General features: G+C 32.6%; 2 protein-coding genes across 2 annotated transcripts; both read left to right on the top strand.

Annotated features, from left to right (window-relative positions):
- Positions 1 to 11640: 11640 nt before the first annotated feature.
- Positions 11641 to 13759, top strand: LOC131657306 (uncharacterized). The gene is made up of 2 exons (XM_058926719.1): positions 11641 to 11762; positions 12116 to 13759. Exons 1-2 carry the CDS (start codon positions 11709 to 11711, stop codon positions 13589 to 13591), a joined length of 1530 nt encoding a protein of 509 aa, XP_058782702.1. The 5' UTR covers positions 11641 to 11708; the 3' UTR covers positions 13592 to 13759.
- A 5682-nt stretch (positions 13760 to 19441) lies between these two features.
- Positions 19442 to 21633, top strand: LOC131657305 (uncharacterized). The gene is made up of 2 exons (XM_058926718.1): positions 19442 to 19577; positions 19931 to 21633. Exons 1-2 carry the CDS (start codon positions 19524 to 19526, stop codon positions 21404 to 21406), a joined length of 1530 nt encoding a protein of 509 aa, XP_058782701.1. The 5' UTR covers positions 19442 to 19523; the 3' UTR covers positions 21407 to 21633.
- Positions 21634 to 22060: the final 427 nt, after the last annotated feature.

Below are 22060 nucleotides of genomic sequence, written 5' to 3'. Positions count from 1 at the left end.
GAGTTTGTTTCTTTGAACTTCATGAAATCAAATTTGGTCCTATAAAAATGCAAGTACCTGAAGTAGACCTCCTATCATCTGGATCATTTGCCCAATTTGAATCACTGTAGGCCCTAATAGATAGTTCATGAGCTGGATCAGCAGGGGATAACTTCAGTCCCTAGATGGCAGTACCACTGAGATACCTAAGAATTCTTTTGACCACACACCAATGGCTGTCAAGAGGATTGGCCATGAATTGACAGACCTTGTTTACACAATAAGCTATGTCATGTCTAGTCAATGTGATATACTGCAATGCACCAACCACAGACCTATATAGTAAGGGATCTTCCATATTGTCTGTGCCAAACTTACTTAGCTTACAGTGGCTGAATATGGGGGCTGCAACTCCATTAGCTGTGTCCATGTTGATTTTGCTTAGCAGATCCCTAATATATTTTGTTTGTGTAAGAATAATGGATCCATCTTGCTGATATTTGACCTCAACACCAAGAAAATACTCAGGTTTCCCAAGTTTCTTGAGAGTAAACTGGTCATGTAACTTGGAAATTAGTTTGTGAATCAACATGGAAGATGAACTTGTAAGCAGAATGTCATCCACATATACTAGAGCATATAAAGTGATACCTTGATGATTGTAGGTAAATAAGGAATGATCATATCTACTAGCTTTGAAGCCAAAATGAAACAATGTCTTGTGAAGCTTTTCATACCATGACCTGGGTGCCTGTTTCAACCCATATAAGGCCTTATTCAACTTACAAACTAGAGATTTGTTAGCACTTTCAAAGCCTGAAGGTTGTATCATGTAGACCTCTTCTGCAAGATTTCCATTCAAAAACGCATTATTGATGTCTATTTGTTGAACATCCCATATGTAAGTCAAAGCTAAAGTTAAAAGAACCTTTATGGTAGCTGGTTTGACTACAGGGGAAAAATTATCATGGTAGTCAAATCCATACTATTGGTTGAAACCCTTGGCAACCAATCTGGCTTTATATTTATTTAGTGAACCATCATAGTTTTCTTTGACTCTGAAGACCCACTTGCATCCTATGACTTTTATGTGGGAAGGAAGAGAAGTAAGAGACCATGTATTGTTGGATAGGAGAGCATTGTATTCCTGTTTCATGGCTTCAAACCAGTGTGGTTGAGCTAGAGCTTGTTTTACTGTGGTAGGTTCAGTGTGAGCCAGAAAAACCTTAGATTTTAGCTTTCCTGTTTTACCTCTAGTGACCATAGGATGTGTATTTGTCATTAGTATGGTTGTAGAAGTAGTGTTATGGATAGATGGAGAAAGTGATTTGTCTGAGGACGTGGCATCTGTGATACTAACTATTGTTTCAGGTACAGCCTCTTGTCCTGACAGATTAGGTGTGGCTGTACCTTCTTGTGTGGGACTTGGAGAAGTGTGAGAGGGCATATTTGGTATTGCTAAGTCTTAATGTTCAAACTCAAACCAGACCTGTTGTGTAATGCCAGGTATTGTGTTTTGACTGATGGTGACTTGTCCATGATGGATGTCAGATTGTGAGCCAGAGGGCACTGAGTGGTTATTATTAGTAAAGTGTGTCTATTGTTGCACACTGTTAGGTATTTGTCCTGCAGTGCCTTGCAATTGTAACACTTTGGGTAAAGGTAAGAATTATGAGATGTTCATACCATCATTTTTTATGGACTCTCCCATAGCCTCAAAAAAGGGAATCTATTCTCATTGAACACAACATCTTTGGATATGTAGACTTTTCCATCTCTACTTAAACACTTATGGCCTTTATGATGTGGAGAGATACCTAAGTATGTGCACTCAGAGCTTCTAAGCTGGATTTAGTTTTTGTTGTAGGGTCTAAGATAAGGAAAGCAAGAGCACCCAAATGTTCTAATGCTTTGATAGTCAGGCACTTGATTAAAAAGAGCTTGGTATGGGGAGTTTAATTGAGGATAATTGGAAGTAGGAAGTCTGTTCAGTAAATAAACAGCCGAGGAAAAACTATGATCCCAATATTCCATAGGCATATGTGCATGAGCTAACAAGGTGAGACCCATTTCTATAATGCTTCTGTGTTTTCTTTCCACAGTCCCATTCTGATGGGAAGTGTGAGGGCATGTAAGCCTATGAACTATGCCTAAGTCATTCAAATATTTAGTGAATAGCCTAAACTCACCTCCAAAATCAGACTCCACATCATTAAGAGTAGTTTTAAACTGTGTTTGCACATATACACAGAATTGTTTGAAGATACCTAAGGCATCTGACTTTTATTTTAGAAAGTATAGCCAGGTATACTTAGTGAAAGTGTCAACTATAGCTAGATAGTATGAGTAACGCTGACTAGATAGATTAGGGGATGGTCCCCACAGATCAATATGAATAAGCTCCAAAGGAGTGGTGTAAGATGTTTGAGAAAGAGGAGCATGTAATCTATGTGATTTGCCAATACTACAAGAATTACAAAAATCAATACACTATTTATTTGATATTGGAATGTTACACAGTTTCAATATTGATTTAAGAGAAACAACATTTGTATGACCTAGCCTATTATGCCAAAGGAAAAATTTATTAAAGCAAGTACTTGAATTTTGTAAAAGTGGAGCTTTAGATGACACACTGACAGTATTAGCAGCTGGATGGGAAGAAGAATCCACTGACAGGGTTGAGAAACAATAGAGTCCACTATTATCCAAGAATCCTTTTAGAAGTAATTCCTTAGATTCATGAGATTTGACAAAGCAATGGTTAGAATGAAATTCAAAGAAAACATTATTGTCTTTGGCAAATTTAGACACAGACATGAGATTTCTGGTGATGCTAGGTACATGAAGTAAATGATTAAAGGATAAAGTAGTTTCAGTTGCTATAGATGACTTAATATTGGCTGACCCAATGGACTTAATACTTATTCCTTGACCATTACCAATCACAACAATATTGGACCCTGTGTAATTTTGTGTGTGCTGAAGACAAGAACTACTAGGAGTAAGGTGATGGGAAGCACCTGAATCAGCAAACCATGCATGAGATTCCAAGGTTGATGGAATATGAATATCTCCCTGATGAGCTAGAAGGGCTGAGGCTTGTGTAGAATTGGGCTCCTGCTTCTTCTGTTAATCTTTGAGCTGAGCACTCTGAGTAGTTGATTGATTCTTTGTGGGAGTGATATCAAAACTGTCATCAAATCGATGCCAGCAATCCATGACTGAGTGCCCATATTTGCCACAAAGTTGACATGTTGGTCTGTTCCCAATAGTGTAAGATCCTTGTGTACGCCCTCTGCCACGGCCCCTTCCCCTGAAATTGCTTCTACCTCTTACTGACTGAGCACCACCTCTAGTGGATTTTCCATTGTAGTTGTCTTTAGATTGGGCCAGATTTACTGTGGCATTTGCTAGTGACAATTCTTGACGATATTTGTCAAGTTGAGCTTCCTGTACATACAGTAAAGCTTCAATTTCATACAGAGTTGGAGGTTAGAGTTTACCATATACCATCATGATGAAAGGGTTGTATTCCTCTGGAAGCCCTTGCAAGATTGCATCTATTTGGTCTCTTTCAGAAATTGGTTCTCCCACTGCAAGAAGTGCATCTGAGATGGCACGAATGCGAATAACAAATTCAGATATGGAGCGATTTTCCTTCTTTGTGAGCTTCAGTTCAGCTTTGAGTTGGTGAACCCTGGCTTTCATGACCGCTGTGAAGTATTTGTGAATTTGGTCCCAGATTTGATACGAATGCTTGCAAGAAAGGACTCTTGGAAGCACCAATTCATATATTGTGGAAAGAAGCCAGGTGAATAGTGCTTGATCTTGCACTATCAGAGACTCATACTCCTCTGAGCGAACGTTGGCTAAGCGATCTTCATCAGTTTTGAACATCAATGGAATTTGAGGATTCACAACAAAGCGGTGAAGTTTATGTGCAAGAATGATACCTTCAACTTGTTGATTTCATAGTAAAAAATTCTTCTCCTAAAGTTTGATGGAGAGCTTTGGTCCAAACACTGTGTGATTGGAAGCATTTGCAAACGGAGAAGTTTACGATCCCATGTGCGGCGAGTCAGAGTTCTCTGGTGACACAGCCATTTATAGAGCTTCTTTGAAGCCTGAACTAAGATTATTGAGAATAGAATGATGCACGATGGTGAATTTCGTTGTGAAATTCACAGAGTATGCGCGTATGATGAACAGATTTGCGGAAGATAGAGTGGATCGTAGGCGATTGATACCATATTAGAGTAGAATTGTGCTCTGTACATTCACTTCATTCAATCTTGAAGATACATTTTCTGTTACAAAAATTATAGTTGAATGATAACAACCCTTATCTATATCTCTACACTATTACATCAAGATGCAGAAATGTAAGAGGAGAGGCCTAAACCCATTACACAACCAAAGCCCAATGTTCTTAGGCCCAGTATTTGAGATACACTAATAGTTGATGTAAAATGACATAAAAAGATATTTCTTAATTTATAAGGGCAATAATGAAAGAAAAAAATGATAATCTATAAGCTATAAGCTAAATACTAAAATGCTATTTAAGATAGCGTCTGAAAAATAAGTTATAAGTTAGTAAAATAAGTTATAAGCTCGTGATGAAAAGACTGTTATCAAACAAGTCTTTTATTATCATACGAGCTTATATACTATAAGCTATAAGCTTAAAATATAACTTGTCAAACAAAGCCTTATAATATAGATATCAACTATGAATTTAAAAAATTATTTTGTCTTTCAAAGTTTCAATGTCCTCATTATTTATACTTTTTATTTATATTCACTTATAAATAATGGTGTATAAAATATAACCTATAATTAAAAAAATGATTTTGTCAAACAACCCTTAATGTCTTCACTATAAAAAAATTTCTCATTCACTTTTTTTATAAGCAAAATTTGTATTAAGAGAAAGAGTACAACAGATACTCAATCATACAAGAGAAAGTCAATGATTCACAAGACAATCCAAAGGATTAGAACACCAATCAGACCAAATTAAACAACTGCACCTTGAGTTCTAGCAGCAAACTAGTTCCAAGCCAACACTTTACCCCTATCAACCACTTCACCATCCCGCATAACCGTTTGTTGAAAGACCACCTCATTTCTACTTAGCCAAATAGCCCAACAAACTACAAGCCAAACCAAGAGATGTTTGCTCTTGTGCACCATTCCTTTGAGCAAAAAACTAAAATTGCTGAAATTAGTACTAGAAGCATCTAACTTAAATTGAAACGGCAGCTTCATCCACTTGTAAATATGCTCCCGAAGATGAAAAATCTAGAAAGAAGACGAAAAAGAGATGGGAAATAGTTTCTGAATAATTAGAACATAGGGGCAGCCAAGAGAGTTAGATCCGGTGATGATCCCCCTAAACGAAAAAGCCTCCCGAGTAGGTAATCTATTCAACAAAAATCTCCATCCAAAAACTAGAATCTTGCTAGACAGATTTGTTGTCAAAGCAGATCCAGCAACCGAATGTAGCACTCATCAATCTACACCTCCAAACCAAAAGGAGCTTCTAAAACTTGATAACTACTTTTAACCGAGAAATCGTTCTTGCTCCTCCACCAGACAAAAGAATCCTTCATATGCCGATGAATATGGACATCCTGCAGAATGAAATAGAGGTGTTCCAACTCAGTTTCTTCCTCCGCCCACAACGACCTCTCAGTCTTAAGCTTCACCTCCCAAATCCAAACATTGTCCACCCAAGCTCCCATCAAAGAAACTTTGTGCTTCTTATGAACCGCTCTTGCATAAATTAGACGAAACAACCTAGAAAACGAATAAGAACCCAACCATTTGTTTCTCCAAAATTCAACAAAGGAACCTTCGCCAATTTTGCACGAAAAATTGTTCGAAAACTGTAACGCCCCAAACTGCTTTCGGGATGATCGACTGACCCCACAAACTAACACAGATGTTTTTGGCATACTTTGAGCTCACTCACACGCTTTTCGGGAAACTTCCTAGAAGGTCACCCATCCTAGAATTACTGCAAGTCAAGCACACTTAGCTGTAGAGTTCCTATGGAATGGGCTACCGAAAAGAAGATGCATCTTGTTGATATAGGTAGTACCTATCAATCCTTATAAGCTTTCCTTCAACCATGCAGTCTCATACCTGCACGGTCTTAGGATTCTTCTCATTCCGATGTGACGACCACCCTTGCCCCATTCGGCCTCAAGTGTTACATGCAGTGCAATCACCCCTCACCTTCTTCGACCTCGGGCGTTACATGCCCACCAGTTTCCGCATGGTTCGTCCTCGAACCACATCGTATTGGGAGAGGTCTGACTCTGATCCCACTTGTAACGCCCCAAACCACTTTCAAGATGATCGACTGAACCCACAAACCAACACGGGTCTTTTCAGCATGCTTTGACCTCACTCGCATGCGAAAACAAGATGCATCTTCTTTTCGGTATCCCGTTCGATAAGAACTTCATAGTTAAGTGTGCTTGACTTGGAGCAATTCTGGGATGGGTGACCTTCTGGGAAGTTTCCCAGAAAGCGTGCGAGTGAGGTCAAAGCATGGTGAAAAGACCCGTGTTGGTTTGGGGGGTCAGTCGATCATCCCAAAAGCAGTCTGGGGCATTACAATTTTGCTTGATATTATATTTGATATTTTTCATGAGTAAGCGATAAAACAAATTTAGTAAATATGACGCCTTGTTAAAATCTTTTACCCTTGCAGATGAAAAGAATGCCACTCAACCACTTTATTGGTGTATTGGTGTTTTGAATAGCATGTTTAAAAAGTAAGTCATGGTGGTTTATATTTTCAACTTATTACCTTCAAAAGTAAACATGAACTGTAATAATGCCTTAGATTTATTGAGTTCTAAGACTTGGGAACACCATCGTCGTTCAAGTTTTATAGTTTATAAGCGCTACATGATAGCTTATTTGTAAGACTCTTCCTAGATATGAAAAAGTTTTCCAATCCTGTTATGTGCTACCATTATTTTTAACACTAAGATGCCCTCATTCATTTCTTGTGGTGTACAACTTCAGAATTTGATCTCCTTACAAATCTTTTTTTTTTGTGAACTCTTGAATATGGACTATTTTGTACACATTGTCAATTAGATTTGTGGCGCATTTAAGACATGTCTCATTTTATTTAATTGATTCATAAAAAATAAGTAAACAAATAAGTTGCATTACTCATATATATTAGGAACAAATTGTGGGGTTTGAAAGAAAGTTGGTAAGAGAATATGGAAAACTAACTCCATGAATGTTATACATTCTTCATTAAAATGTCCACGTATCCCGGTGGATGTGTCTAATTATACGGGTATCAAGGTGTTTAAAACATACACCATCTAAAAGGATATTTCCTCGAAGAAGAGTGTGGTACCATGTGATATGACCATAGTATCCATGACTTTCATAGACGAGATCTTTAAATACATATTAATAAATAGGGGTGATATTAGAAGGAAATTATTGAAATATAGCATTATCAGTGGTAAATTAAGAATAATGATACCATTCATATAGTTGTTTAGGCCATAGCCCTTTCAATTCGTCAAGTTTTTTCTGAATCTTCTAAAGGATAACATTGTCACGAATTCTTCTTGGCCATTGAGTTGTGGGTGTTTAACTTATGCTAATTTGATTTTAACTTCTAGATAAATTATATATGATTCATTTTGGTAACTTTAATTTGTAGATTAATCGTTTCCAATATAATCAACTAACTATGCCCATCGTGATATTTGACACTACTTCGACTTCACTCTATTTAGCGAAACAGTCCATGTCTACAAGAAATAATTTTAACTTCCTCTAAGATAGGGGAAAAGGTCATAGAATATCCACTCCTCATTCTTAAATTTACCACAGAGAGGTTACCGAATAGAGTTTCTCTACAAGGGTGGGGGTGAGGGGCATGATGTATGTTTGAGTATCGTTGGCACTTGTGACACATGTTTACATAACCGTCAATGTCACTTAACATATTTAGCCAATAATAAATGGATCTTAATTACTTGTTCACAAAAGTTCTTTCTCTCATATGACCCTGGTAGACACCTTGGTGCACCTCCATTAGTACTATATCAGTTTCTCTCTCGCCTAAGAATATTAGCATTGGAGTAAATGTTCCTAACTTATGTAATTTACATGCAGAGATAATATATATTGTATACAACTTTTTTCCCCTTTTCTGCTTCGTCTTTTTAATGGATAATTGTTCTTACGTTACGTACTAAACTATGAGTGTTATCCAGCTTTTAATATCCACAGTATCTACAATGTTGACGGCTGTGATTTATATGCAGGAGGCGAGCATTATATCTTTTACTACTACTTTGTTGTGGCATAACTTCTTCGTGATGACGAGTTTTGATAGAAGATTGAAGTTGGATATTTCTTCCTTAGGCGTGTAAGTTACTTAAAAGAAATTGAAATGCTTCGCTGGCTCTTGAACATTTTGCAGATGCTTCACTACTTCTGCCTTTTTAGTTGAGTATTCGTCAACGACTTAACTAGTTACCAAATGAGAACAATTTCTTCCTCGTAGATTTAACGGGTCAATTTCCCTTGTTAAAGTCATTATTGTAATTTAAGCAACACATTCCATTTGGTTCTTACTGGCCTTCAATTTGAATCGCAATGCTTTTTATCTCATTATTGCTCGGACTTTCGAATAATACTACATCACTACTTCCCTTCAGGTGTCATGCTCTGTCCACTAACAAGATCCATATGTGGGGAGTGTATTTGCCTACAAGTGAGCTGAACTCTATCAAGAAATCAACTAGGACTTGTGATTTTATACTATCTCTTAGAACACACTATATATGATATTGAGATAATTATTTAGACCAATATATCGTTCTTTCATAGAAGAAGATGCTTGTGTGAAATACTTCTTCCGTTCCATAAAAAGTGTTTTATTTAAGCAACGCACGATTCTAAAGAAAATGATTAGATAAGTTAGTTTTTATGAAAAAAACTAATATCATTTACTAGAATATACTTATTAATTATAGCTAATAGAGTAGTTAAATAAAGAGAAAGCTAATAAATAGCAATATAGTTGTAAAAAATAATAATAAATGTTGCATAAAAATTGTAAATTGACAATTATTTTGAGACAAAAGAAAAACACAAACGTTACCCTTTTTATATAAGACAGAGTAGTTTTACGTTACATTTAGTAAAAATAATCACAATGATTAACTAGAATATGGATATCAAACCTAATTACGCTTGAATCATGAAGGTTATTCTTAAGCAAAGAGACCGTTTAAAATATATGGATGATTGGGAGGATATCATGAAGAATAACAACTTCAATGTGAGTAAAGTCTATAAGGCGCTACAAATGTGTGATCAAAAAGTTGAGTGGGGAGACTTAATGTATGGTAACATGGCGAGACCCCAAACTTGTTTTATTATGTGGCTTACTTGTTGTGGGAATTGGATCGAACTCTAGTGGGTCGAAGAGTAGCTTCCTGTTTCGACAGCGAATGTGTCGAAGACCTACATACTATAGTCGAAGTGTGTTCTAGTATGTGGGTGTCCAAATGCTAGGGTTGTTAGTATTTCGAATTGGATATGCTTGTAATGTCTAATTGCTTAAGTTAGCTTGTACCCAAAGTTAGCTTGTAATTGGCATTTGTGAAAAATCCATTAGTTTACTATGTTAGGTTTATTATAAAATACTGTAGTGTATTAGTAATATACTGTAATTTGTTGTAGTAACTTTTTTTTTCTTACTCTCATTAAATTACTTTTTGGATAACTACAAAATTTTAACTTCTGCTTAACTATAGGCATCCAAACTTTACATGTGAACATCTTAAACATGCAAGCCTCTACACATTATTTTAAAGTTTCTGCTAAGGCTCTTTTATAATTATTGCTGACTATGTAGTGAATCTCTAGGACTTTACAACAGAAGATTCCAACACAAGATTCACAAGTTTTCAATAAACAAGACATGACTTATAATTCATAAGCTTCATTCACAAAATCCAAGAACCTATGATGTGGACTACTCCTACTTCTGAGCACAGACTACACATAGCATAGGTTTCCTCTATTCCAACACTATTATTATTATTATTATTATTATTATTATTATTATTATTATTATTATTATTATTATTATTATTATTATTATTATTATTAATATTAATATTACTATTATTATTATTATTATTATTATTAATATTAATATTACTATTATTATTATTATTATATTTATATGTATTTGAATTAGAGGTGAATTTAATCAAATTAATTAATGATAATATTTTGATTTTGACAAAGATTCAAATTTTAATATTGTTCTATATCATAATCTATGAATTCAAATTCAATAATTGGATTTTTTCTTCAAATTAACTCATGGAATTTATAATACTTATAAAAATTAACTATTAAAATAGTTTAATTAATTTTAAAATCGAAATCATAAGAAATACATAAATTCTTTTTTTCGAAGAAGAAATATGTAAATTCTAATTAATCTTAAAACCATTGATATTATTGTTGACAATTAACTGTGAGAATATTATTTAAAGATTTTGAGTGAATATGTAGTTTGTCTTTCACAAAAGTGTGTTTTAAATATAAAATATTTTTACTTGTATCGGAAGTATTTTTCACATGTGAAGGATATTGTGTATATACTCACCCTTGAATGAGAGTGTTGAAAATAACTTGTATTAACCATCCGAATTGCGTCCAACAATTATTAGGTCATTGATATTATTAGGTCAGATAATGTATTTCAACTTAGAACAAGAGGTCACAATTGTTGTGTGTCTAAAATTAGGATAATTATTAATTTTTCCATTTCATAAAAAAGTTTTATTTGTATTTTTTCTTTTTATATTGTAAAATAATTATCTCTTTACAATATTAATATAACATTTATTATTACTTTTTCACTCTTATATTTATATTTATCACTTTTTATTTTATTCAACTATTATATTAACTACAATTAATAAAAATATTTTAGTAAATAATATTAATTTTATCATTAATATTAATATATCTAATCAATTTTTTAAGAATCGCACATTGTTCAATTAGAAGAAGGGAGTACTACTTCTATAAATTAAAAGAAATTGACATTTTAAATTTCTTGAAGTAACTTATCAAAATAATTATGTTTGATCAAGATTCTTAAAAATTTGCTTTTATCGTTTTAATAAGTTTGTTTAAGATTTTAGAAAATCAATTTTAATTTAAAATAAAAAACTAATTCTAATAGCTTTTCCAAACCTTATTAATTTTAAAATATAAGACTTTAGTTTATGAGCTTCAAATTAAAAAATATACATGATATTAAACAAACAATTAATTTTTTTCCGAAACAAACGCACCAAAAAAATGTAAAAAATAACAGTTAATAAATAAATTGTTTTTAGACACAAGTAATTTTATAAATTATACCATATAAACTAAAAATAAAAAAGTAATCTTGCAACCCAAAGCCTAGTGTCGTCGTTATTTATTCTTTTTTCTTTTTATTCACTTATAAATATTTATAAATAATGTATAACACATAGCTTATTATTTTTAAAAAATAATTTCATCAAACTAAACCTTACTATCCTTATTATTTGTACTTTTTCTTTCCATTTTCTTATAAATAGCTCAGCTTATTTTCACTTCAAATGCATCTTTCACATTAAAACAGTTTTTCCACAATAACATAAGAGAAAAAAATGACACACAAAGTTGTTTTGTCTCTCCTCCCTTTTCTCTTGCTCTTGTTGATTGTAAGTTATTAACTTTACATGCTTGTATCTTTTAAAATTATATTTTTCATCACTTATTCACATAAATCTATCATTTCTCATCTTTATTTGTATTTATCACTTTTCCTCACAATCAAACTGTTCTATTTGATTTGACAAAATAAGGTTTTTTCCATAATGAAAATTAGAAAATTTATTTTTCTCTAATTGTCATTTTAGATTATGTATCCATCTATTATGATGAGTATCTATCTACTATGATGAAAGTGTAACTATGCAGCATAATGTGTATCATAAAATACTTGAGTTTTTTTATTATCATATATATCATCCAAATGTTACTCATTAATATGCATTTATTCATTGTATTGTAGAATGTAGAAGGAAGCTTTGCTAGATATATAAAACTTCCACAAGAGAATGTAGAAGAAAAACAAGTTGATCAGTCTTATCTTGATGGTTGGCTCAAAAATCCATTGAAGAACCAAAAACTCATTTCTAACTCCAACCAAGTTTATCTTGATGGATGGTTGAAAGATACTCGATCTGAGAGCGCAAAATCCACCCCTGACGCCAATCAAGTTTACCTTGATGGGTGGTTGAAAAATACCAGAGTTGAGAAAGAAAAATCTAACCCTGACTCTAACCAAGTTTACCTTGATGGATGGTTGAAAGATACCCGAGCTGAGAAAGCTAAATCAACAGTTGAATCCAACCAATTTTATCTTGATGGATGGTTGAAAGATAACAGAGCTGAGAAAGTAAAGTCTGCACCTACATCCAACCAAGTTTACCTTGATGGATGGTTGAAAGATACTCGAGGGGAGAAAGAAAAATCCTCCTCGGACTCTAACCAAGTTTACCTTGATGGATGGTTAAAAGATACTCAATCAAAGAAAGCAAAATCTACCTCTGACACCAACCAAGTTTACCTTGATGGATGGTTGAAAGATACCCGAGCTGAGAAAGCTGAATCCAGCCAAGTTTATCTTGATGGATGGTTGAAAGATATCAGAGCTGAGAAAGAAAAGTCTGCCCATAACTCAAACCAAGTTTACCTTGATGGATGGTTGAAAGATTCCCGAGCAGAGAAAGAAAAATCTACCTCTGACTCCAACCAAGTCTTCCTTGATGGATGGTTGAAAGATACTCGAGCAGAGAAACCAAAATCCACATCTGACTCCAACCAAGTTTATCTTGATGGATGGTTGAAAGATACTAGAGCTGAGAAAGCTAAGTCCACCCCTAACTCAAACCAAGTTTACCTTGATGGATGGTTGAAAGATACCCGAGTAGAGAAAGAAAAATCAGCCTCTGACTCTAACCAAGTTTACCTTGATGGATGGTTGAAAGATACCCGAGCTGAGAAAGAAAGATCTACCGCTGACTCGAACCAAGTTTACCTTGACGGATGGTTGAAAGATACCCGAGCAGAGAAAGCAAAACCAACCTCTGACTCCAACCAAGTTTACCTTGACGGATGGTTGAAAGATACTCGAGTACAGAATGCAAAATCTACCGCTGACTCCAATCAAGTTTATCTTGATGGATGGCTAAAGGATATCAGAGCAGAGAAAGCAAAATCCATGCCAAACTTCAACCAGGTTTACCTTGATGGGTGGTTGAAAGATACCCGAGCAAAACAAGAAAAATCCACCTCTGACTCTAACCAAGTTTACCTTGATGGATGGTTGAAAGATATCCGAGCCGAGAAAACAAAATCCACTTCTGACTCCAACCAAGTTTACCTTGATGGATGGTTGAAGGATATCCGAGCTGAGAAAGGAAAATCAACCCCTGAATCCAAACAAGTTTACCTTGATGGATGGTTAAAAGATACTCGAAACTAGTTCATATCTTTGTTAGTCAATCTCTATGTCATTTCAAAAACTCATCATATTGTTCCTATGTTTTTAATTTCTATGTATTGTAAGATCTTATTTCTATGTACTAAGTAAGGTCTCGTTTATGTACTAAATAAGTTATTGTTTTTATGAACAAGATCTTATTTCTCTTCAGTTTTTCAAACTTTAGAAGTTGTTTGTCTAATATTTAAGGAAGGTAATGTTATATTTTATGAATTCAATGTGATTTTGCTTGATATTATATTTGATATATTTCATGAGTAAGCGATAAAAAAAATTTAGTAAATATGACGCCTTGTTAAAATCTCTTACCTTTGCAGATGAAAAGAATGTCACTCAACCACTTTATTGGTGTTTTGAATCGCATGTTTAAAAAGTAAGTCATGGTGGGTTATATTTTATACTTATTACCTTCAAAAGTAAACATGAACTGTAATAATGCCTTAGATTTATTGAGTTCTAAGACCTGGGAACACTGTCGTCGTTCACGTTTTATAGTTTATAAGCGCTACATGATAACTTATTTGTAAGACTCTTCCTAGATATGAAAGAGTTTTGCAATCCTTTTATGTGCTACCATTTTTTTTAACACTAAGATGCCCTCCTTCATTTCTTGTGGTGTACAACTTAAGAATTTGATCTCCTTACAAATCTTTTTTTTTGTGAACTCTTGAATATGGACTATTTTGTACACATTGTCAATTAGATTTGTGGCGCATTAAAGACATGTCTCATTTTCTTTAATTGATTCATAAAAAATAAGTAAACAAATAAGTTGCATAACTCATATATATTAGGAACAAATTGTAAGGTTTGAAAGTATGTTGGTAAGAGAATATGGCAAACTAACTCCATGAATGTTATACATTCTTCATTAAAATGTCCACGTATCCCGGTGGTTGTGTCTAATTATACGGGTATCAAGGTGTTTAAAACATACACCATCTAAAAGGGTATTTCCTTGAAGAAGAGTGTGGTACCTTGTGATATGACCATATTATCCATGACTTTCATAGACAAGATCTTTAAATACATATTAATAAAGGGGGGGGGGGTGAGATTTAAATGAAATTATTGAAATATAGCATTATCAGTTGTAAGTTAAGAGTAATGATACCATTCGTATAATTGTTTAGGCCATAGCCCTTTCAATTTGTCAAGCTATTTCTGGATCTCCTAAAGGATAACATTGTCCATGGACTCTTCTTGGCCATTGACTTGTGGGTGTTTAACTTATTCTAACGTGATTTGAAATTCTAGATAAATTATATGTGATTCACTTTGGTAACTTTAATTTGTAGATTATTCGTTTCCAATATAATCACCTCACTATGCCCATCGTGATATTTGACACTACTTCGACTTCAATCTATTTAGTGAAATAGTCCATGTCTACAAGAAATAATTTTAACTTCCTCTAAGATAGGGGAAAAGGTCCTAGAATATCCACTCCTCATTCTTAAATTTACCACAGAGAGGTTACCGAACAGAGTACCTCTACAGGGGTGGGGGTGAGGGGGCATAGTGTATGTTTGAGTATCGTTGGCACTTGTGACACATGTTTACATAATCGTCAATGTCACTTAACATATTTAGCCAGTAATAAATGGATCTTAATTACTTGTTCACAAAAGTTATTCCTCTCATATGACTCTGGTAGACAACTTGGTGCACCTCCATTAGTATTATATCAGTTTCTCTATCGCCTAAACATATTTGCATTGGTGTAGATGTCCCTATCTTATGTAATTTACCTGCAGCGATAATATATATTGTATACAACTTTTTTTCGCTTTTCTGCTTCGTCTTTTCAATGGTTAATTGTTCTTACGTTATGTACTAAACTATGAGTGTTATCCAGCTTTTAATGACCACTATATCTACAATGTTGACGGCTGTGATTTATATGCAGGAGGCGAGCATTATATCTTTTACTACTACTTTGTTGTGGCATAACTTCTTCGTGATGACGAGTTTTGATAGAAGATTGACGTTGGATATTTCTTCCTTAGGCGTGTAAGTTACTTAAAAGAAATTGAAATGCTTCGCTAGCTCTTGAACATTTTGCAGATGCTTCACGACTTCTGCCTTTTTAGTTGAGTATTCGTCAACGACTTAACTAGTTACCAAATAAGAACAATTTCTTCCTCGTAGATTTAACGGGTCAATTTCCCTTGTTAAAGTCATTATTGTAATTTAAGCAACATATTCCATTTGGTTCTTACTGGCCTTCAATTTGAATCACAATGCTTTTTATCTCAATATTGCTCGGACTTTCTAATAATACTACATCACTACTTCCCTTCAGGTGTCATGCTCTGTCCATTAACAAGATCCATATGTGGGGAGTGTATTTGCCTACAAGTGAGCTGAACTCTATCAAGAAATCAACTAGGACTTTTGATTTTATACTATATCTTAGAACACACTATATATGATATTGAGATAATTATTTAGACCAATATATCATTCATTCATAGAAGAAGATGCTTGTGTGAAATACTTCTTCCGTTCCATAAAAATTGTTTTATTTAAGCAACGCACGATTCTAAAGAAAATGATTAGATAAGTTAGTTTTTATGAAAAAAACTAATATCATTTACTAGAATATACTTATTAATTGTAGCTAATAGAGTACTTAAATAAAGAGAAAGCTAATAAATAGCAATATAGTTGTAAAAAATAATAATAAATGTTGCATAAAAATTGTAAATTGACAATTATTTTGAGACAAGAGAAAAACACAAATGTTACGCTTTTTATATAAGACAGAGTAGTTTTACGTTACATTTAGTAAAAATAGTCACAATGATTAACTAGAATATGGATATCAAACCTAATTACGCTTGAATCATGAAGGTTATTCTTAAGGAAAGAGACCGTATAAAATATATGGATGATTGGGAGGATATCATGAAGAATAACAACTTCAATGTGAGTAAAGTCTATAAGGCGCTACAAATGTGCGATCAAAAAGTTGAGTGGGGAGACTTGATGTATGGTAACATGGCGGGACCGCAAACTTGTTTTATTATGTGGCTTACTTGTTGTGGGAATTGGATCCAACTTTAGTGGGTCGAAGAGTAGCTTCCTGTTTCGACAGTGAATGTGTCGAAGACCTACAACTATAGTCGAAGTGTGTTCTAGTACGTGGGTGTCCAAATGCTAGGGTTGTTAGTATTTCGAATTGGATATGCTTGTAATGTCCAATTGCTTAAGTTAGCTTGTACCCAAAGTTAGCTTGTAATGGGCATTTGTGAAAAAACCCATTAGTTTACTATGTTAGGTTTATTATAAATAGCATACTAGTATCTCATCATTGCATACTACAAATGCTAATTTAGGGTGAGACGATTATTTGTTATTCTTGTAACTTATAATCTTGACTGAAAGATAAAGGAAAGAATAGTAGTTATAACCAATCCTTGTTGTTCTCCTTGTTTATCATCTTTGTTTTTCATTGTGCTCCCTATTATACTCTGTTAGAGGCATCCTTTTCACAATATTTAATACTCCTCTTATTTTTGAATGAGTTTCGTTTTAATTATTAAAATTTATTTCAAAATAAATGGTATTTTCATTTTTTAATACAAAAATATTTAATATTTTTTAAAACTTTAATTGAAATATACTAACAGTATAAATAAATCACAACTGTTAATTTGTTAAATATATTTGATTTTTATTTAATTTTTTTAAAATAACATAATTAAATAGTTGTAATGTGTTTATAGCATAAAAAGTTTAAAGTTGACAATGCATCACAATTACTTTCTTTTTTTAATTATGTCACTTAATTATTATACATTATAGTATTTCTATCATATTTATAAAACTATTTTAATAAAAGTGCAATTTTTTATGACTAGATAATTACATTAACCTTAAATATTGTAAAGAAGTTTTCAATGATATTAATTTTAAAATAGAGGGAGTAAAAACTTGACAATTTAACGGTAAAAAAAATACTGTAGTGTATTAGTAATATACTGTAATTTGTTGTAGTAACTTTTTTTTCTTACTCATTAAATTGCTTTTTGGACAACTACAAAATTTTAACTTCTGCTTAACTACATAGGCATGCAAACTTTACATGTGAACATCTTGAACATGCAAGCCTCTACACATTATTTTAGAGTTTCTGCTAAGGCTCTTTTATAATTATTGCTGACTATGTAGTGAATCTCTAGGACTTGATAGCAGAAGATTCCAACTCAAGATTCACAAGTTTTCAATAAACAAGACATGACTTATGATTCATAAGCTTCATTCACAAAATCCAAGAACCTATGATGTGGACTACTCCTACTTCTGAGCACAGACTACACATAGCATAGGTTTCCTCTATCCCAACACTATTATTATTATTATTATTATTATTATTATTATTATTATTATTATTATTATTATTATTATTATTATTATTATTATTATTATTATTATTATTATATTTATATGTATTTGAATTAGTGGTGAATTTAATCAAATTAATTAATAATAATATTTTGATTTTGACAAAGATTATAATTTTAATATTGTTCTATATAATAATCTATGAATTCAAATTCAATCATTGGATTTTTTTCTTCAAATTAACTCATGAAATTTATAATACTTATAAAAATTAACTATTAAAATAGTTTAATTAATTTTAAAATCGAAATCATAAGAAATACATAAATTCTTTTTGTCTAAGAAGAAATATGTAAATTCTAATTCATCTTAAAACCATTGATCAATTAACTGTGAGAATATTATTTAAAGGTTTTGAGTGAATATGTGGTTTGTCTTTCACAAAAGTGTGTTTTAAATATAAAATATTTTTACTTGTATCGAAAGTATTTTTCACAGGTGATGGATATTGTGTATAGACTCACCCTTGAATGATAGAGTTGAAAATTACTTGTACTAACCATCCGAATTGCCTCCAACAATTATTAGGTCATTGATATTATTAGGTCAGATAATGTATTTCAACTTAGAATAAGAGGTCACAATTGTTTTGTGTCTAAAATTAAGATAATTATTAATTTTTCCATTTCATAAAAAAGTTTTATTTGTATTTTTTCTTTTCATATTTTAAAATAATTATCTCTTTACAATATTAATATAACATTTATTATTACTTTTTCTCTCTTATATTTCTATTTATCACGTTTTATTTTATTCAACTAATCTATTAATACAATTAATAAAAATATTTTAGTAAATAATATTAATTTTATCATTAATATTAATATATCTAATCAATTTTTAAGAATCGCACATTGTTCAATTAGACGAAGGGAGTACTACTTCTATAAATTAAAAGAAATTGAAACTTTAAATTTCTTGAAGTAACTTATCAAAATAATTATGTTTGATCAAGATTCTTAAAAATTTGCTTTTATCGTTTTAATAAGTTTGTTTAAGATTTTAGAAAATCAATTTTAATTTAAAATAAAAAACTAATTCTAATAACTTTTCCAAACCTTATTAATTTTAAAATATAAGACTTAAGTTTATGAGCTTCAAATTAAAAAATATACATGATATTAAACAAACAATTATTTTTTTTCCGAAACAAACGCACCAAAAAAATGTGAAAAATAACGGTTACTAAATAAATTGTTTTTAGACACAAATAATTTTATAAATTATACCATATAAACAAAAAATAAAAATGTAATCTTGCAATTCAAAGCCTAGTGTCCTCGTTATTTATTCTTTTTTCTTTTTATTCACTAATAAATATTTTTAAATAATGTATAACACATAGCTTATTATTTTTAAAAAATAATTTCATCAAACAAAACCTTACTATCCTTATTATTTGGACTTTTCCTTTCCATTTTCTTATAAATAGCTCAGCTCATTTTCACTTCAAATGCATCTTTCACATTAAAACAGTTTTTCCACAATAACATAAGAGAAAAAAATGACACACAAAGTTGTTTTGTCTCTCCTCCCTTTTCTCCTGCTCTTGTTGATTGTAAGTTATTAACTTTACATGATTGTATCTTTTAAAATTATATTATTCATCACTTATTCACATAAATCTATCATTTCTCATCTTTATTTGTATTTCTCACTTTCCCTCACAATCAAACTGTTCTATTTGATTTGACAAAATAAGGTTTTTTCCATAATGAAAATTAGAAAATTTATTTTTCTCTAATTGTCATTTTAGATTATGTATCCATCTATTATGATGAGTATCCATCTACTATGATGAACGTGTAACTATGCAGCATAATGTGTATCATAAAATACTTGAGTTTTTTTATTATCATATATATCATCCAAATGTTACTCATTAATATGCATTTATTCATTGTATTGTAGAATGGAGAAGGAAGCTTTGCTAGATATATAAAACTTCCACAAGAGAATGTAGAAGAAAAACAAGTTGATCAGTCTTATCTTGATGGTTGGCTCAAAAAGCCATTGAAGAACCAAAAACTCATTTCTAACTCCAACCAAGTTTATCTTGATGGATGGTTGAAAGATACTCGATCTGAGAGCGCAAAATCCACCCCTGGCGCCAATCAAGTTTACCTTGATGGGTGGCTGAAAAATACCAGAGCTGAGAAAGAAAAATCTAACCCTGACTCCAACCAAGTTTACCTTGATGGATGGTTGAAAGATACCCGAGCTAAGAAAGCTAAATCTACAGTTGAATCCAACCAAGTTTATCTTGATGGATGGTTGAAAGATAACAGAGCTGAGAAAGTAAAGTCTGCACCTACATCCAACCAAGTTTACCTTGATGGATGGTTGAAAGATACTCGAGGGGAGAAAGAAAAATCCACCTCTGACTCTAACCAAGTTTACCTTGATGGATGGTTAAAAGATACTCGAGTAGAGAAAGCAAAATCCACCTCTGACACCAACCAAGTTTATCTTGATGGATGGTTGAAAGATACCCGAGCTGAGAAAGTTGAATCCAACCAAGTTTATCTTGATGGATGGTTGAAAGATATCAGAGCTGAGAAAGAAAAGTCTGCCCATAACTCAAACCAAGTTTACCTTGATGGATGGTTGAAAGATTCCCGAGCAAAGAAAGAAAAATCTACCTCTGACTCCAACCATGTCTTCCTTGATGGATGGTTGAAAGATACTCGAGCAGAGAAACCAAAATCCACATCTGTCTCCAACCAAGTTTATCTTGATGGATGGTTGAAAGATACTAGAGCTGAGAAAGCTAAGTCCACCCCTAACTCAAACCAAGTTTACCTTGATGGATGGTTGAAAGATACACGAGCAGAGAAAGAAAAATCGGCCTCTGACTCTAACCAAGTTTACCTGGATGGATGGTTGAAAGATACCCGAGCTGAGAAAGAAAGATCTAACGCTGACTCGAACCAAGTTTACCTTGATGGATGGTTGAAAGATACCCGAGCAGAGAAAGCAAAACCAACCTCTGACTCCACCCAAGTTTACCTTGATGGATGGTTGAAAGATACTCGAGTACAGAATGCAAAATCTACCGCTGACTCCAACCAAGTTTATCTTGATGGATGGCTAAAGGATATCAGAGCAGAGAAAGCAAAATCCATGCCAAACTCCAACCAGGTTTACCTTGATGGGTGGTTGAAAGATACCCGAGCAAAACAAGAAAAATCCACCTCTGACTCTAACCAAGTATACCTTGATGGATGGTTGAAAGATATCCGAGCCGAGAAAACAAAATCCACTTCTGACTCCAACCAAGTTTACCTTGATGGATGGTTGAAGGATATCCGAGCTGAGAAAGGAAAATCAACCCCTGAATCCAAACAAGTTTACCTTGATGGATGGTTAAAAGATACTCGAAACTAGTTCATATATTTGTTAGTCAATCTCTATGTCCTTTCAAAAACTCATCATATTGTTCCTATGTTTTTAATTTCTATGTATTGTAAGATCTTATTTCTATGTACTAAGTAAGGTCTCGTTTGTGTACTAAATAAGTTATTGTTTTTATGAACAAGATCTTATTTCTCTTCAGATTTTCAAACTTTAGTAGTTGTTTGTATAATATTTAAGGAAGGTAATGTTTTATTTTATGAATTCAATGTGATTTTGCTTGATATTATATTTGATATATTTCATGAGTAAGCGATAAAAAAAATTTAGTAAATATGACGCCTTGTTAAAATCTCTTACCCTTGCAGATGAAAAGAATGTCACTCAACCACTTTATTGGTGTTTTGAATCGCATGTTTAAAAAGTAAGTCATGGTGGGTTATATTTTATACTTATTACCTTCAAAAGTAAACATGAACTGTAATAATGCCTTAGATTTATTGAGTTCTAAGACCCGGGAACACCATCGTCGTTCACGTTTTATAGTTTATAAGCGCTACATGATAACTTATTTGTAAGACTCTTCCAATATATGAAAGAGTTTTCCAATCCTGTTATGTGCTACCATTTTTTTTAACACTAACATGCCCTCCTTCATTTCTTGTGGTGTACAACTTAAGAATTTTA

Source organism: Vicia villosa, linkage group LG3 (genome assembly GCF_029867415.1).
Source record: "Vicia villosa cultivar HV-30 ecotype Madison, WI linkage group LG3, Vvil1.0, whole genome shotgun sequence".
NCBI lineage: Eukaryota > Viridiplantae > Streptophyta > Magnoliopsida > Fabales > Fabaceae > Vicia > Vicia villosa.
This window is presented reverse-complemented; position numbering and strand designations above follow the sequence as displayed.